This window comes from Lynx rufus, unplaced genomic scaffold, assembly GCF_022079265.1.
Source record: "Lynx rufus isolate CCGP_SWC_20201006 ecotype Redwood Valley unplaced genomic scaffold, mLynRuf1.p SCAF_1, whole genome shotgun sequence".
In the NCBI taxonomy this organism is placed as follows: domain Eukaryota; kingdom Metazoa; phylum Chordata; class Mammalia; order Carnivora; family Felidae; genus Lynx; species Lynx rufus.
In genome coordinates, this window is record NW_025814823.1 from 235,938,360 (window position 1) to 235,957,062 (window position 18,703).

Sequence of the window (18,703 nt, forward strand, 5' to 3'; positions counted from 1 at the left end):
CCTGATTCAGCTGGAGCACAAGGGGGAGTGAGCACCACTGTGGGTCTGCAGCGTGGGCCTCCTGCCTGCCTCCATGCTTCAACCGAAAACTTGTGTGCACGTGTGCCCATGCATGCATTCAGACCCACGATGTGCACACACACACACACACGCGCGCGCGTGCGTGCACACACACTCTGTCCCGACAGATGGCTGAACACAGTTCTCCCAGCTTCGATCTCCTCTGGCCGAGTTCCGATGCACAGCGCACAGCTGACGGGGGCTGAAGACGCAGCACCCCTCGCGTTCTCCGCCCTGGAAGGGGCCCCCCGGGCCTCACAGGTTGGATGCAGAGCAGGTCTTGCAGCACCGCTCGCCGTAGAACTGGTGGCTGCACATCCCCTGCCGGGGCGCCAGGGGGCACCAAGGGAAGTGGTCTCGGCAGGCGCGGTCTGAAAAGCAGCGGATGCCGCGTTAGCTGGTGTCCCGGGGCAGGGGGGGGGGGGTCCCACGGGCGCTGAAGCTGCTGAGGGCATCCCTGCAGGGGACACCCACCGTGAGCCGTTTTGGGGCAAATGGGAGGCGGGCATGGGAAGCGGGGAATGGCGTAGCAGGTACCCCATGTCTCAGGCCCACTAGGAACCGCTCCGGAAACCTGACAGCGCCACCCCCGAAAAGCCAGGGCCAAGCCGAGGGGCCCGGACACTCACCTTTCTTCTCTGGGATGGGGCAGAAGTGGGTGTTGCAGGCCAGGGAGGCTGCAGGCTTCTGGTGCACGAAGCAGCCTGGGGCCGGCCGGCCGCCCGCCAGGCACTGCACGGCCCTCGTCTGCACGCCACCCCCCACAGCTGGCCGTGCACTGCGGGAAACAGGTGCACAGCAGTCACCCACGGCCGTGGTGCTGGGCCACCCTCCCTTCCAGGCTTCCCCCTGCACCCAGATCCCCGGCGACTGTGGGGGGCTGACCAGATTCTGGATTAACCCCAGGTGTGGACACAGGGGACAAGGATCTGGAGCTCTAAAATGGCCTTGAGCTGTGTATGGTCTTAGAACACAAGGAAACTCGTGCCTATCTGGGGGTACCAGGAGGTCCCCGGGGCCTGCCCAGGTGACGGGTCAGGCATCAGAAACAGTTGCCCTACACGGACTGCAATCACCAAGGCACCTTTTCTGGGGCTCTTTCCTGGGAAAAACTTGACAAGCCAACTACCCCAGAGGCTCGAGAAAACCAAGCCCAAATCCCCGGACTCTGGATGCCTGCTTGGAAGCGGTGGACCAATAGCCCGGATTCGAGGGCATCCTCCTGAGGGCGTTGTTCTGAAACACGTAGGCCCTGCCACCCGAAGGCAACCGAGCACAGCAGAGCCAGGAGGAGCCTCGTGTTGGGCTCGCCCTTCACCAGCCGGCCGGACGCATACCCCACCGACTACGAGAGCGGGTCCATCTGAGCTCGACCGGGTGCAAGAAATCAGGGGATGGGCGACCAGGGGGACAGAGCAACCAACGCCAGCAGCAGCACGTCCGTCCAAAAGGAGAGCTGTCTGATGTCTCGCCTGAATTATGTAGATTGTGCTCAAACAAGGCTCCTGGTTCAAAAGTGTCCAGAACGTAGCCGACGAAGGAGCACCTACAAGAAGACGGGGTCAGATGACACCGGGGATGCCTGGGGTGGGCGAGCCAGATGGTTGCTGTGAAATGCAAGGACAGATCCGTGCAGCACCGGGGCGCGCACGACACGGGCTGCTGGCCGAAACGCACGAGTGTGCAAGCCGGGAGCCGTTCAAGTCAGCGAGCCCCGGGGCCGGTTTTCCGGAGCTGAGGTCGGCTTGCAAGTGAGAAGCCAGCGGTCTCCTGCTTCCTTCCGGGGACGTGCTGTGAGCAGAGGCTCCGTCGAGGTGGCTTTTTTCAAACCCCCTGGGGTAGGCGCTCTGATGGCGGGGGTCAGCATCTTTGGGGGCTCGTTCTTTCTCTTCTCTTCCCCTGTTTAGGTAAAGGCTGGCCGGGCCCCTGGCGGGGAAGAGCCGGGCTCCAGCCGATAAGCACGTGGGGCTGGAACATTTCGGTGAGGTTCACCCCCTTCTCTTCAAAAACCAACCTCAGCGACAGCCGTCAACAGCTCAGACTCAATACATGACTACAGCAACCGGAATAAAACGTCACGGGCGGGTTCGTGTCCGGTTTCCAAATTATCAGGCTCATCCACGACGGAGGCAGATGCTCCTCGCTGCCTGTGACGTCCGTCTGAGCGTTCAGCACCGCCATGCCTCTGGTCTTTGCGCTTCGCACTCTAGGGCCTTCGGAGCCCCTCCCGGCTGTGCCGCAGGGTTCACGCTGGCCCCGTGTGTCCGCGTCTGTGCGCGCCCACTACCTCTCTGCTGAGAGCGGAGTCCTTGTCATCGGCAGCACGGCGCGGGGCTCCCTCCGGTCCCGCTAATGACGCGTCTAAACCGAGAAGCGAGAGATCTGGCCATCGTCTTTGTCACGGAAACGGTGCTGAAATCGTTAGGAAGGGAGCGGATGCTTTGTCATCGACTCCTGCGTTCACAAATAGGGGTCCCTCAGCTCCCAGGCGCCAGGCGCTGATCTAGGTGCCAGGGACCGAGCGGTGGACACAGGTGAGTCTCAGGATGTAACGTCCCGACTCGAGCCGAGGTCCTTCACACTCAGGGAAACAGACGCCGGAACCTGGACGGCAAAGTCAACGCTGATGGCGTCTTCCTCAGCCCCGTGAGGTTTAGCTTGCGCATTTGAGGCGATTCTTCCCGCTGACGGCGGGACGCCGTGCTGCACGGCGACCTGCGCTTGTCTGTCAGCCTACATGTGACCACAACTGCGGTAGACATCTGTCCGGACCCCCGGCTGCTGGCTCCAACCCCCCAGCAACGGTTCTCAAACTTGAGTGTGCATGTAAGTCACCTGCTGGCCCCACCCCCAATCTCGAACGTCAACGGCCTGGGGGGAATGAGAACCTGCGTTTCTTTTTGGTTTTTTAATATTTTTAATGTTTATTTATGTTTTAGAGAGAGAGACACAGAGGGAGACACAGAATCCAAAGCAGACTTTAGACTCCAAGCTGTCAGCACAGAGTCTGAGGCAGGGCTCGATCTCATGAACTGTGAGATCACGACCTGAGCCGAAGTCCTGACGCTTAACTGACTGAGCCGCCCAGGCGGCCCGAGCACCTGCATTTCTAGCCGCGGTGCTGCAGTGCGGGCTGGGTCACGTTTGGAGAGCCACCGCTCTAGGTGATCAGGACCCTGTTGGCCAAGGCCCTTTCCTCTTGTGTTTCCATTTCGGAGCCGACTCAAGTCACGTCCAAGTCTGATGAGAGTGTGTGCAGAGCTGGTGTGCGGCCCGACGTGACCAGGAGAGCTGCAGGCTCATAAAGGGGCCTCTGTGGTCACCGAGAGCCACATGCCCTGCTGCCCACCCAGCCCGGCCTGCCCGGCTTACTTCTGCCCCCCTTCCAGGGTCCCTGCTGCAGACTCTCGGAGGGCCCGGTGCCCTGACTCCACAGAAGCCTCAGGTGGGCTTAGAGCCCTTGTGGGGCAGAGCCCTTGTGGCTCTGCAATGTTCGCAGAGGTGTTTCTTCAAGGTCGCCCCTCTTACCGATGCCAAAACTCCGCAGGGACCAGGGCGCCTGGCACGTGGGCCGTTCTGTGTCCATCTGCTGAGGGGACACGGAGGCAGCTCCTGCTGCCAGCGCGGGTGGGCACAGAATGGGAAGCAGGCACATCGCCCTCTGTGGGGCGTCCCTGGGCTGGTCGCTCCACTGTTCCCAGCTCTTCCCGGTCCCTGGACCCCGTCCCTCAGCTCTGTACACCTGCCTCCCTCCCCCGGGGCCGGCGGCCACTCACAGGTGCGCCGGAACTCTTTCCAAGACCGCCCAACTAGACTAGGGGACTCGGCTGTGGGGAAGTCAATGCCGGGTCCAGGGGGACGGTCCCCCCACCGCGAGGTCAGCAGGCTGGGTCTTCTTGTCACTCCAGGATGAAACAACCTCCCCGAAAGTGACGGCCTCTTCCCGTGTGTCAGTCTCCTGCTTCCGGGGGTCTGACTGCAGGACACGCCAAGCACATGTTTCCAGAGCACCGTAATCCTGGAAAGCCTCTCCCTTTTGGGTTTCTTCTGTTTCGGTAACAGCCCGAGTTTTCAGGGACATCCTGTACCAGACACACAGCATATGCCCTGACAGACGAGTGGGGCAAACTGATCCAGACCCCTGGTCATTATCAAAAAGTCCAGACAGATGCATTTTCACAATAACGTCTGGCTCTGGGTGTGTTTTAAATTACAAGGATCACTCTTCCTTTGTGCCATTGGCCTCGATGGAAAAAGGCTGGTGACGCCTGCCGACCGGTAGCTCACGGTGGATACTTTGGTAGCTCGAGGCGGATACTCTGGCTGGCTTTATCCCAAGGCACATTCCTGCCCCCACGTTCACGAGAACCACGAGCACCACAGGGTGTCCCGCTGGCCAGGGCTCAGGTCCAGAGTCAGGGACAGCAAGTGAACAAATCCACCATAATGCCTGAGATCTCACACCTTCCTTTTCCCATCGTGACACCCCTCCTGGGAGATGCTCCTCCCGTGTCCCCCTCCTGGCTGGGCGCTCCCTCTCCGAGCCTGCAGCCCCGCCCCCCCCCCCCCCCCCCCCCCCGCCGCCCGATCACTCACCACTGTCCCAGAGAGCGGGTCTACTCGGGTCAAGACGGGCTAGCGCAGCCCTCAAAGGCCTCATCACCACAACCTCTGCTCTGAACACAAACGGAGCAGGGAATTTTCGTACAAATCTAGTGGCTTACAAATACAGACTCCCTCCGACTCAGGCAGTGCATACTGTGACCCTATCCGGCAATGTCAGCAAGAAGGTCCCTGATCCCTGTGCACCACCCAGGACTGGAAGACGAAGAGAGCAGAGGAGCAGCGAATTCTTAGAGGTGGGCAGGCGACTGGATGTCGGGGTGCAAGGAGCCTGTGCATTCTGTGTGTACCTGTGTGTGTGCATGCCTGTGTGTGTATCTGTGTGTGTGCATGCCTGTCTGTGTGGGTATGAGTCTGTGTGTGTACATGACCGTGTCTGCGTGCCTGTGTGTGTACCTGTGTGTGTGTGCCTATTGCTTGTGTACATGTGCACGCCCACGTGCATGTATGTGTATTTGCTACAACTTTTTTTTATTTAAAAAATTTAAAAACATTTTTAACATTTATTTTTGAGAGAGAGAGACAGAATGCGAGCAAGGGAGGGGCAGAGAGAGAGGGAGACACAGAATCAGAAGCCGGCTCCAGGCCCCACGCTGTCAGCACAGAGCCCGACACGGGGCTCGAACTCACGAACTGTGAGATCACGACCTGAGCCAAAGTGGGACGCTCAACCGACTGAGCCCCCCGGGCGCCCCTGATACAACTTTAATATTCCTGCCCTAATAGGTGCCATGATGGAAAACCATATCGGTCATCAGTGACACGGCCCCTTGCCCCCCAGAGCCTATGGGTTTCCAGGTCAATTGTGCATCCCTGGAACGAGCCAGGCCCCCCACTCCATCCCAGAGGACACACTCCCATCTCTGTCATATAGCATCAGACAGTCCAACAGGTGTTCACACGTAAGCCATTCCCAGACCAAATCAGCATGGGAACCGCCTGACCCTAAAGCCCAAATGACCAAAATGACTGAAGCCGGTCCTACTAGGTAACCTTCCATGAAATGTGATGATAAGCAAAGCCATTTAAATCAACAGAAACCCTGAAGATCACGTGATAGAAACCACGAGCTTGCAAGGGTTACAAGAACGAGCCTGTCGGGGGCAGCGTTCAGCCAAGCACTGGCCATCCATCACGGCCGACGATTCCCCACCATTTGAGGGCACAGTCTTGAGTGCCAGTGCTTACAACACATAAAACCCCTTGAGTTATTACTCCCAAGAAGGAACATTCTCAGAACATAATAGATGAATCACCCTGGATAAAAACTTCAGGCAGCTTATGATAAAAATGACTTATTAGACAAACACACCGCACATTTCAGACTGGAAAAAGCTAAGCAGGATGTATTTTCGGCTTTAGGTTTTGGGGTAAATGAGATGATGAGGAATCTTAGTTTTCTGAATTTTCCCACGGTCTCTGAATTGAGACAGCGGGGTGAATGCTGGCGTGGCCGGAGGCTAGGAGCCACTAGAGCCACAGGAAGGAGACTCGGGGTCCCTGTTGACAGAAGGACAGCGGTCTCGGGGACCGCCTCTGTGTGTCTCTGACCCATACCTCCCAAGGGACAGCGAAAGTGAGGCCTCTGCCCCAGAAACAACTTCACTCAGCTTGTCCGCTCGGCTCTTGCTTGATCGAACTGGAAAGACCACGCACCCACAAGAAGATCAACGGGGGCCGCCTGGGAAAATGCTGTAGTTATTGGTACTTTTTGTCCATTTAAAATAGAAAATGCTTGAGAAGGATAGCGTTCTCAATGTCGCCTGCTCCAATAATTTCAACGAAATCATTTCTCATTTAAATACTTTTAGGCTGGGGGTTCATAGATTTCTAAACGCGAGAGCTATTTCAGGTTTGAAGACCCACAGAACCAGACGTTGGACCACGCGTCAGGGGTTCCGCGTGGGGGGCGCCCAGAGGCTGGTGGCCACCCCACATCCTTCACCCTCCTTCCCTCTGTCTCCTCTACCTTTTTATCTCTTCAGAAAGAGGAGGGAGGCCAAGACGGGCCGCCATGTGCAAATTAGAAAGAGCTCACTCCTCTGGCCAGGCCAAAAGATGAGTCAGAAAACACTCCCTGCACCTGCTCATGGGGACGATGGACTGAGCGAGAGCCCCTCTCTCCCGGGCAGAGCAGCAGAGAACAGTCCTCGGGGTTTGGCCAGTAGGAGTGGCTCAGGATGTCTCAGCCCCACACACCGCTCGGGCCTGGGTACCCCCTGAGCCAAGAACAGAAATACCAGCAGGAGAAGAAGGATGAGGGGACCTGGGACAGGCAGGGATCCGAGATAAAGGCTGGCGGGCAGAACCACACGCAGAAAGGGGAGCCGAGCCCCAAGGTGAGGGTTACCAGGAACCCAGAGTGGGAAACAGGGAGAATAAAGAGGGGATGACCACGGTAATGGCAGGATTCTTCCCTAAAGTCAAAGGCAGTGTGGAAGGAGTAAGGGGGGGTGCCAGCACGGAGGAGCTCCGTCGGCCTGGGCTGGCCTCGCCTGAGGGTCCAGGCAGGCCAGGACAGTGCAGCGTGCTGGACCCCCTTCCCACGTGCACGGCCTCGGGGTTACCCGGGTAGAACCCGCAGTCACCGACTTCCTCCAGAGCTCGTCCTTGGTCCCCGTTCACACTCACCTCTGGGGAAGTCTGCCCAGCTTTTGCATAAAACGAAAGCATGATGTTTGCCTACACTTAAGTGGGCGACGACTTCGAACAAGGCCCACGTGCCCTAAAAGGGTCAGTGACATTTAAAGCCCAGCCTCGGAAAGCTGCGCCCGCACCCAGGAACCTGGGCGTCGCACCTGCTCTGGAGAGAAGGGTCGGGGCCCGGCTCTGGGGGTTGGGGGGCACCCTTTGCAGACACGCGCCCGCCTACGCCAGCGGCCCACCCCCAGGGTGGGAGGCGTGGTCACGCAGTGTCGCCCTACCTGAGACCAGGGCGAGGCAAACCAGCTGGCCCGAGGCGGGCCCGCGGCTGCGTGCGGGGGGTGCCTGGGACAGGGAAACGGGGCGCAGGCTCGCTCTAGCTCCACACTCGGCCGCGGCAAGTGCAAGCACTTCTTTGAGGCCAGCTCTCGGTACTTCCCAGAAACGTGCTTTTCAGCACATTTCAAGAATCTTCTCTGTGTTCCTCGTTCACACGTAACAGAGCACTAAAAATAAAGCAAAAGCCGTGAGCGAACAATATTTCTTTGGTGGCGGCTTTTCGCTACGATCGGTGAGTCAAACTGTCTTCGGATTATATCCGCTTGAGCATTTATGTAACTGTGAAAACTGAATGAGATTTATTGGACCTTGGCATTTTAAAAAGGCATTACGGTGTATCACGTGGAGAGGAGGATGTGAAGGCACAGCGTTCGGGGGCCGAAGGAGGGGCAGGGCAGACAGAAACCATGAAGGGAGGAATTCTGAAGCTATCGTTTCACGAGAAGATAACACGTTGGGTTGCATCCAATACTGGAATGTGCGGAAACGTAATACAGCGCCCGCCCCCAAAGCAGGGACCGGCAGGGGACCCCCGGGGCTCACGAGTGTGCCTCAGAAAGCCGAGAGAAGGCGGCAAGTCTGCTCGGGGCACAAATGCGTTCTCTCCCGGTCGGGGGGTGCTCTGAGCCCGGGGCAGACGGCGCACAGCGGGCTGAGATGAGCGATCCGAGGTCACTGGGTCTCCGGAGAGAAATCCCCGTCCCCCGCGATGAGGCCCGGAGCTGGCGAGTGGGGGACGCTGTGCTGGGCGGGTGACTCCGCCCGGGCTCAGCGTGTGCAGATCACATCAGCGCAGGGGCCCGGGTTCCGGCCTCACACTCGCGCTCAGGCTGACAGGTGTGCGCCTGTGTGTTTCCTGCACTGCGGGAGCCCGTGCCCTGTGCGGAGCTCAGTCTCCAGGGCGGAGACTTTCCACCGGGTGGCTTCCTTCCTGTGGGCTCGGCCTTCAGGGACACGCACAGAACATGCAGTCAGTCCTAGGAAAGTCTAGGCTCCCAGGTGAGAGAGAACCAGAGTCCCCGGCTGGCAACTGGTATGCTAATTCCAGGGCCTGGATGGGGGTGGGGGGGGCACGGATGGAAACAGTGCCTCAGTGAGATTCCAGGCCCAGCTGGACCCATTCTCTGTCCTCCTGAGCAAGGTCATTCGAGGTGTGGGTGGGAATGAGCCCAGCTGGCCCGAGGAGGCCGGGACAGGGGAGCTGCTCTGGGATTAGTCTCTCAGTACCCTGCGCGGGGGTGACGCTGCAATTCCGTGGGCTGCTCTCTTTCTGGTGTCCTTTTTGACCCCAGTGACACCTACACGTCTGGGTTGAGGCACAGGGAGATTAAGGAGCTGCCACCACCCTCAGGGAGCCCCTGGGTGCCCGCGGCACAGGTGTAGGGGCCTGGCAGGGGGCCCTTCCCACACCCCCTCCCCAGGGTCGGAGGCTGCGCCGGGCACCCTCACGTGGGGTCACGCCACCGTCAACACTCATGTTCCCACCTGTTAGCGTTCGGCACACTAACAACACATCAATTCCTGCAAAACCAACATGAGCAGTTTCTTCCCCAAGTGCGGCAACTGCTCACGGAAACGGCTCAGGAAATGGTCCTCGTCTCTTCCCGGGGCAGTCCGCCTTCTTCCCGTCCTGCACTACAGGGACACGGCCCCAGGAATGGCTACGGCTGCCCTGGGGCTCAGTGGGTCCCCAGGACCCCGTCAGCGTGACGAGCGTCCCCAACCCGTCCTGGCCTCGAGACGGGGTGGGTGATGGCCTCGTGGATGCCGCTGGGCGAGCGGGTCGAAGGACGTGATCAGAAAGTCCCCAACATGCCAAGAAGGGGAGACCGGAGCCCAAAAGGGTGGCCTGAGCTGGAGAACCCAGGCTCGGAGGAAGAGGAGTGGGAAGCAGTGAGAGCAGGGGAGGGGGCAGCTGGTCGACCCGGTGCCGAATGCACCGGCTCCAGGAGCACCCACCTGGGACCAGGCGGACACCAGCCACTGCAGCTTCTTGTACTTGTGGCAGCGCTTAAGCAGACAGACTTCGTGAGTCCTAGGCTTGGGCTCGGAGCTGCAGACCCCGTCCGGCAGCAGCTGCGGCCTGGCCACGGGGCTGGTGCTCTTACAGGCCACGGACCTCTTCCTCCACCCCTTCCCGCAGGTCCGGGAGCACTGTGGGAAGAAAAGGGGCCGAGTCCCAGCGAGGCGTCCGTCGGACCCACCCTGACCGCCCCCCCCCCCCCGCCCCGCAAGGTCCAACCCAGCTCTGCGATCGGCAGGAGGGGACCCAGCTGCCGCCCCCCACACCAGCCCGGTCCCAGTTACCTCCGCCCAGGGCCCCGCGCTCCAAGCGGGCGGGCAGCTCCGAGGCTGGCAGGCCTGTCTGCTGGACGGCATGGGCTGCGGACACAGGCTGGCCGCCACCCCGCTCGGACGCGAAGCGTGCCCGTCGCGTGCACTGGACGAGGCGGCTCTGGGTGCCCCCACCGCAAGGCTGGCTGCACGTGCTCCAGTTCCCCACGGACCAGCTGGGAGGGGACAACGGCACCTCGGTGAGGGGCGCCGCCCGTGCGGGAGACACGGCCGCGCCAATCCCACCCACGGCCCACAGGCACACCGTTGTTTCCAGTCGCTCGGCAGCCTCTCCGGTCCCTGCTGCCTCTCACCTTCCCGATTAGCCCTCCTGCCTGTGTCTCTCTCCTCCCCTGCTTTCAGTTCACCGGCACAGTGCTCTCTCCTCCCCTCTAGCTGGCTTTTAGGTGGGACACTGCACGCACGTGCAAAAGGAAGGCCCTCTGTGTCCTCATCCACCCGCCTTCAACGATCATCAACTTATACCTCCAAACCCTGCAGCACGTTGACGAAAATTCCGGATACATGTGGATTTCAATTGCATCTCTGCAAGATGCAGACTCTTTGTTGTTGTTGTTTCTAATTTTTTTTAACTTTATTTTGATAGAGAGAGAGAGAGAGACACAGAGACAGAGAGAGAGAGCACAAGTGGGATAGGGGAGAGAGGGAGGGAGAGACAGAATCCCAAGCAGGTTTCACACTCAGTGCAGAGCTCAATGCGGGGCTCGAACTCACAAACCGTGAGAGCATGACCTGAGCTGAAACCAAGAGTCGGAGGCCCAACCGACTGAGCGACCCAGGCACCCCGAGGATTCTTTGGTTTTTATTTATTTTTTTAACTTTTTTAAATGTTTTTATTTATTTTTGAAGGAGAGAGAGACAGAGCATGAGCAGGGGAGGGGCAGAGAGAGAGAGAGGGAGACCCAGAATCCAAAGCAGGCTCCAGGCTCTGAGCTGTCAGCACACAGCCCGACGCGGGGCTCGAACTCACGAGCCGCGAGATCATGACCTGAGCCGAAGTCGGACGCTTAACCGACTGAGCCACCCAGGCGCCCCTCTTTGGTTTTGAAAACATAACCATAATACCTTCGTGGCACAGAAAACATTAACGTGATCCCTTACTATCATTAAATATTCAGTGTTTCCTTGCCAACCGTGTCATAAATGTCCTAACTTGTTAATCTGCTTGGTGGAATCCAGACAGAGTCGGTCGGCACTTTGCAACTGGCTGGTATGTCTTTCTTCTCTTTTAGTCTATCGGTTCTTTCTTAATGTATTTTTCTATTGGATTGATTGGTTTTAGACACGATACCGCTCGCCTTGCTGAGTCTCCATAGTGGCTTCTGATGATCGCAGGAGTCCCCAAGTTACATCTCTGTGGTTTCACTTAACATGTTCTTCCGTCCTCTGTACTTCCTGTAACTTAGCAGCTGGATCCAAAGGCTTGTTTGGACTTAGGTTCTATTTATTTATGTATCATTTTTTGTGAGAAGACTTCAGACGTGAGAACTTCCCAGTAGGAGGCCCATAAGGCCTGGTCATCTTTCTTTCAATTTGACAGACGCTGTCGAGAATGTTCTCCCTGAAAGCAAGTTGTTTTTTTTCTTTTCTGATTCTAGAAGTATTTCTTGTTGATGTGTATGTCGGTGGGTGATGGAGGGGGGATGGCGTTGGGTCCAGGCTCAGCCGGGGCGCCGCTATTGGGTCTCAGATAATCCTGCGAATGTCTACGAAGCCGCCCACTGGCTTTGCACCAGCCCATCTGCAGGAGGGCCTAAGATGCACGCTCCGGGTGGGGGGTCATCTGAGGCAGGAGGGGCAGGAGAGGAAATGCGGCTCAGAGACAAGGGTTCGTGCGGCGAGAAGACAGCCATCTGGCCTCTGAGAGGACACGACGACTCTCACTCCTAGTTTCTTCCGTTCAGGGTGTTCAGGCAAAACTTGGAAATTCTGCAGGTAACTCTGAGGCCCGGTGGGCTCCACATTGGCTCTATGAGCCTCCTCCCACAGACTGTACCCTGACAGTCACACGTGAGTCCAGCAAAAGCCAAGAACGCTTGGGGGAGAGCTCGTGAGACGCCTCTCAGAAACACCCCGTATCAATGCGAGAGGCTCTGTGAGGACTCCAGCCGGGGACCCAGCCGATGCAGACAGACACACAGCGTGGAAGATGGGGACTGTCCAGAGGGGACCCCTGGGATTATCCCTCACACTCACTTCTTCAGGGTCGCTCCCTCTCTCTCCGAGTACGGCGTACATTTAAACAATTCTATGTTTTTGGTTTATTTATTTTGAGAGAAGGAGCGAAAGCAGGGGAGGGGCAGAGAGAATGGGAGACACAGAATCTGAAGCAGGCTCCAGGGTCCGAGCTGTGAACGCAGAGCCTGATGCAGGGCTTGAACCTATGAACCGTGAGATCATGACCTGAGTTGAAGTCAGATGCTTAACAGACTGAGCCACCCAGGCACCCCCATTTTTTTAAAGCATAGGTAAGGGCAGGCAATATATGCAACTTAAAAAATTTTTTTTGATGTTTGTTTATTTTTGAGAGAGACAGAGAGCGCACAGGGGAGGGGCAGAGAGAGAGAGAGGAAAACACAGGATCCGAAGCAGGATCCAGGCTCTCAGCTGTCAGCACAGAGCCCGTCACGGGGCTTGAACCCATGAACCGTGAGATCATGACTTGAGCCAAAGTTGGACGCTTAACCGACCGAGCGACCCAGGCACCCCACATGCAACTTTTAAATTCGGCGTTTTAAAAATTCAATGTCCAAAACAAGCATTTTGCTTACACTGCAAAGCCTCTGTGAGCGTATTTTCAGTCTCTCATGTTTCACTCTGTGGACCGAGGTGCAGGCCCATCTAAGGAAGGTAACAAAGGCTCCCTGCTCCAGGACGCCCATGGGCACCAAGAAGCCTTACCAGTTCTGGGGCGCCGTGCCTGTCAACACGTCTGAGCAGAACGACCAGGACTTTTCCTCACGCTCTCAGAGGGGCCATGACCCAAACACTCTTCGAGCCAATGCCCGGACTCTTGGGAAAGTTGTCAGGACAGATTAGGCGTTAGGCTGATGGGACGCGGAAGGGGTCCCACCCCGGGGCTGGCGCCTGTGGCCGGCTCGTACTATCCCGGTTTTACCTACCTTCGCCTGGAGAAGGCCTGAACTATTTTATACCAAGTGTTTCTCCTCAGCGTCTTCTACTGTGTTGCTAAGAAAATTACAAAGAACTGCAATGCAAAGTTGGAGTCACCTAAAAAGAAACGGTCGGGTCTGTGGGAATTGTTCTATATCAACTGTGGGAATGTTTTCATTCTTCAGTGTCAACGAGATAACTGTGTTTCATTTCATGTTAAGCCACGTAAGCTCAGCATCCTCGTTGTGAAAATTCCATTTCCAGCCCCATGGCTGTGATGGGTTTGCATTGGGAGCCTCCAGCTGCTTCTCCGTCGCCTCCCCCCATTTCCTCCATGCGCTCTCCCAACCCTGCAGGCCTTATAAATTGTAATTGGTGTATCCACACTGGGGCCGCCAAGATGTCTTGGCCGCTCTCAGGCTTTTCACACCAGCTCGTTAAGTCTTCTGTCTCGGCCATCTTAAGTCGTTCCAACTGGGTTCATCCATCCTCTGCCCTTCTCTTCACTACACGTCATTAAGAAATCCTCCCGAACAAAGATCAACTCACGCAGAGTCTGGAAACGTCAGGTGCCTGTTTTGTTTCACAGGCAGAGCTCTGGGGAGGTGTCTTGATTTCAGCTCACGGAAGAGTCAGAATCCACGCAAGCTTCTGTGCTGTCTGTGGGTTCCGCGAGCAGAGGTGAAGGTATGCCTGGTCGCTAACCAGTGGCCGTGCCCGGCCGGCTTTGTTCTGTTCTTCCCAAGTCCACCAACCAGAACAAAGCAGGTAGCCGGTATTCCCCGAATCAGGCGGCCTTCCCAGGCAGGACCCAGAGGACGCAGGTGCCCAGCCGCCACGGTACCTCCCCACCGAGGGCTCCCCGGCAGGGCACACCTTCCCGGCTCCCACTGCCGCTGGAGGAAGTGATACAATTTACAGCTGCTGCTCAGCAGTTCAGGCTGGGACCCCTGGAACCATCTGTTCAACGGTCGGCCCTCCTAACTATCAACAGCCATGACCCGTTTCAGAATAACATGACTTTCTTGTCTCCATTAAAAAAATAATCACGACATTTTGGTTTCGGTAATTTAATCTTTCCTTTGAAAATGCAAATTCCCAGCAACGGTATTTGAGGCAGCTCCCGGGCGGCCACGGGGTCTTAACGGCCCCTGGGACTCAGAGGCCACGGCAACAGGGCCCACAGGGCCCACTGTTCACGGCCGGGCCCCAGCCAGGGCCACCCCGGGGCTGTCACCGACTTCGCATCAGGAAGGCTCGCAGACAGCAGACAACTGCTAGCTTCGTTTCAGGAGCGAGATTCCGTTTCTTTTTTCTGTTTATTCCTTTGAAATTTCAAGGCTGAGCACCTGCCCGTTGTTCCATTTTCAGGGAGAAGTCTTGACCTTCTAGGGAGCATCTTTCGAAAACGTAAACGCTCGGAATAGTGGCCGGCAGAAGCCGCGGGAAGGCGTGATAAATAATAGGCACCCACGGCTGCATTTGGTCCCGGGGTGAGTGCCGGGACCGGGGAAGGGCGCCAATGAAATGCAGCTTTAACCATGGGGCCGCCGCTCCGCTCGGTCCCACCGGGTACCCGCCACGCCCCAGCGGGCTGTCCTTTATTGATTTTGAGAGACGGATCAAGAGAGCACGAGCGAGCCGGGGAGGGGCAGAGAGAGAGGGAGACAGAGACTCCCAAGCACGTTCCGAGGTGTCCGTGCAGAGCCCGACTCAGGGTTTGAAGTCCCAAACCGTGAGATCACGACTTGAGCTGAAATCTGGAGTTGGACGCTTCACCGACGGAGCCACCCAGGCGCCCCCTAAACAGAATGTTTTCAAGGTAACAATGCACGTCCACCAACAAACAGACGCCAGCTGGATGAATCTGTCTTTCTCATAGGAAAAGAAAAATCAGTCACGAGTTCACTTAAGGAGCACGGGCCAGCCGTATGCTGAAGGCACAGGGGTGGAGGCCAGCGAGAAATGACCCCTGAGGCCACCTGGCAGGATACCTCAGGCCCTGGGCACCCCTGCCCCGTCTGCTGCTCTGGGAATTTACCACCAGCCTGTGTCGGGAATGATTCACCAGAACCCGATGGTGCCAGCCACTCTCCAGGCGCGCTGAGAACCAGGCGCCCGGCTCTGAAGGAGCCCATGACCTTGGTGCCCAGGTGTGAAGGTGAACGGTGCCCAGGTAGCCAGGATCGCCCGACAAACAGATTGTGCCGAACTCGCGCTCGGGCTTCCGGGGCGCTGCCCTCAGTCCCCGGATGCTTCCAGACTTGAGGCTCAGGCGCATCAGAAATGGCGGCAAGACGCCCGGCCGTCCGCACCCTCCGCCACAGTCTTTTTGCCTGGACGTCCTGCACGTGTCCTTCTAGAGGCGGCGCCAGGGGTTGGCCCCCCCGCCCCCCATGCCACCGCAGAACTGCAGACCCTTCACGGACACCTGTTGGCAAGGTCAGGGGCCAGACTTCAGAAGCCAGGAGGCCTGGACAGGCCCTGGCCACGGGCACTGGGCGGCGTGTGACCGGGAGGCTACTTTGTTTTGTTCAGCCTCAGAAGTCAAACCGCTCTGTCCGACCTGTGTCCCCGATGGAGAGATTTACGACGAGCCAGACATTGGCAGGGAACTGTGTTCACCCCTAACCGCACTCACGGTGTCTTCGCCCAGCCCCACAGGGCCAAGCTGAAGGACATCAAAGGCTCACTCCAGAAGGGGCGTTAATTTTACGGACTGTGAGAAGCCAAGGGTATGTGAGTTTTTATTATTCGGGGGCCGACATGCTATTTGTACCAGATTTTCCTGTCTCGCCATCCTGCCGTCAGGTGTTGTCTAAAGAAGAATTAGGAGGATCTGTGGAGCTCCCGCGTACGTGGGAAAATCAGGGACCGTGGAATCTGAGGCACACACAGGCTGGAGAAACCGAGCCCGCCCTCCCCCCCCCCCTTTCTAATTCTGCGCCAGCAAAAATCCTTCCCCTGAAGGCGCTCTCTCTGCGCACCACGGAGAGGGTCTGCGTGCTGTTAACTCAAAAGCGAGACTCATAAAAGGTCACAGGGCGATCGTTAGAGTCTGTGTGACGACGACGTGCTGGTCCCCTGTGCCGCCACTCCCGCACGGAAAACCGAGAACAAGAGGCTGAGCGTCAGAGCTGGGAAGGACCGACTTCACCAGCCTGCCTTACATAGGGGGAAACTGAGTCCCGGGAAGCGAGGCTAGCCGCTCACGTGGTTGCAAAGGCGACAGGGATGGGTGGGATGCCAGGGCTGCTCTCTGCTTGGAGGATGAACGCCCTTTCCGTGGGGGCACCTCCCTCCCGCTGCTGTCCACACCCGTTCGGCGCCCGGCCGCCGAGCCAGCTGCCTACATGACACACACTTGTGCGAAGAGTGAGCAAATCTGGGTGGTGACTACACAGAGCCGACAAGCCGGCAATCCCCGCCAGGCTGCACCCGGAGCTGGGCGCTGCCGGCGTGGGAGGTCCGCCCTCCACTCAGCCGGGTTCACCAGCCCCAATTCTCATGCCCGGGGAGCGCGCAGAGGGGCCGACGGGACCTTGTTCTCTGCCTGTGGCCCAGCCTGTGCGAAGGCACCGGTTCCCAAACTGCAGCTGGCTGGCGGGGTTCTCCAACACCGCTGCGTTCCTGGTCTCTCCTCCCTTCACAGGAGCCAAACCTCAGGGGTGGGCGTCGGGAGTGTGGACTTTTACAAATCCCTCCCTTCCCCGGCCTGGTGGCCTGGATGGCGAGCAGCGCCAGAAACACGGACTCGAAGAAAGGCAGGCGGCCCCCGCTCTTTGGAAGGGTTCAGGGCACCTGCCCCTGCAGTTCGTAACTGCCCTCCTTCCCCTGCGTTAGTGTCGAACTGATGTTATTTTTGAACTATTAAGAGAATTAGGACGGGCGGATAAAACCCGGGGCTGAGAAGCCTGGTGAACAGATTCTTCTGGAGGAAGGCAGGTACCTTCATTCCCGATCGCTGACGAGTTAGGAGAGCCCACCCAGGTTCCCCTGTGGACCGGGGCCCCGGCTCTGTGTAGCGCTCCTGGTTGTTAAGACCGGGCCCTGGAGCCAGGTCCTGGCCCCAGACCCGGCAGCTGGGTGATGGGAGTGCCAAGTCGCCTAAGCTTAGGCTCCTTCCCAGGAGGACCACCCCGGAACCCAAGCAGCCAAGGAGCTGGGCAGCACCAGACCTGCTTGCTTGTACGTGGACGCTTCCAACCTTGAAATAAAGTTCTCTGACAAGGGAAGGTAACCGTGCCCAGAACTGATACTTTTCCAACCTTCCCAAACAACCCATCTGGAGAAATGTGGACACATCCCCATCCAAGCATCGCTCCACGGTGCAAAGTCTTGCAGACGTACATTTTATACTCGGCCGTGGCAGGCTGTGGTAAGGGATGTGTTCGTGACGGGGGACACCACACGGCTTACAAAGATCTCTCCTGTGCACTTGCCCCCCAAGCAGACGGCTGGTTCTCTGCCGGGCGGGGGCGATATAACCTCTTACCTGAGACGGCTCAGTTCCGCCCTCAGGAGGACAAAGCAGTCGCACACACACTCCTGGCGAGTCTGCTTTCTCCGGACGCCAGACACACTGCCCGCAACGGGCTCCTCCCTGCCACTGGTTCACTGCCAGCCTCATGACAGCCCTCTTCTCCACTTACTCTGAACTGGCCCGCCAGACTCATCAGGTCTTTCCACTCTGTTGGAGAAACACCCCAGCCACCGCCCACACCACGCTGAGTGCCGGGTGAGTGGGCCGCCCGGGATGGTCAGCATCCCTCCGCCACCACCCGGCGACATGGGAGCACACGCGGACGCAGCCGAGCCCACCCTCGGGTCGGCCTCTGCCAGCTGAACTTGGTATTGGAATTACGTAACATAATTAAATTTGGTGTAGCTGGATGACACACGAACACGAAAACCGAGAAGCCCGTTTCTATGAAAACGAAGGCGAATCTCCGGAATGACTCAGTGCAGACCAGTCATTAAGCAGAACTGCTGTCCGCTTAGGGCGAGGCTGAGGACAAACTAAAACATGGAGAAAAATTAAAAATGTAAAATGATTGTGCATTCACACGAGGGGACAAGTTTCAGCTTTCTATTAAAAAAAAAAAGAAAGAAAAGAACCCTCGAACAAGGCACCGTAAGTAATGGGCGTTTGATTGCAAATAATCCGTTCAGATCTTTAATAAGCAGGCCCTCCTCCCAGTGAGCTTTTGGCCATAACTAAAAGAATCAGAAGGCAGATGCATGCTTACGGGTTTTAAGTGAAAATAAAGCTTCAGTGTGTGTGCATGTTTTTAAGTGATTTTTCCCTGACTCCACTTTTTCCTTCAGCGGGTCGAATGCAAACCTCTCTTCTATCTGGTGAGAAGCCCTGAATCTTGCTGGGGGAGCTCCTCGCCCGTACGAACCCCTGCTCACAGAGCATATCCGTGTGACAGGAGACGGGAGCCAAGAGCGGCAGCCCCTACCTCTGCCCCTGCTGTCCCGTGTGCACATTTCAGGGAGTGGAACCCTTCGGCTTCCTTCCTCTGGCCCCGTCCACGTCCCACCAAATCTACTGCTGATTCTCCAG

At 57.7% G+C, this 18,703-nt stretch overlaps 1 protein-coding gene across 1 annotated transcript in view; it reads right to left on the minus strand.

Moving 5' to 3' along the window:
• Positions 1-315: 315 nt before the first annotated feature.
• The window catches only part of ADAMTS16 (ADAM metallopeptidase with thrombospondin type 1 motif 16), a 160,176-nt gene continuing 141,788 nt past the window's right edge, over positions 316-18,703 (minus strand). The window contains 7 exon segments of the mRNA XM_047074474.1: positions 316-431; positions 690-822; positions 824-838; positions 7,608-7,832; positions 9,625-9,819; positions 9,973-10,071; positions 10,073-10,175. Of these exon segments, the coding sequence (XP_046930430.1) occupies positions 316-431; positions 690-822; positions 824-838; positions 7,608-7,832; positions 9,625-9,819; positions 9,973-10,071; positions 10,073-10,175 (886 nt within the window).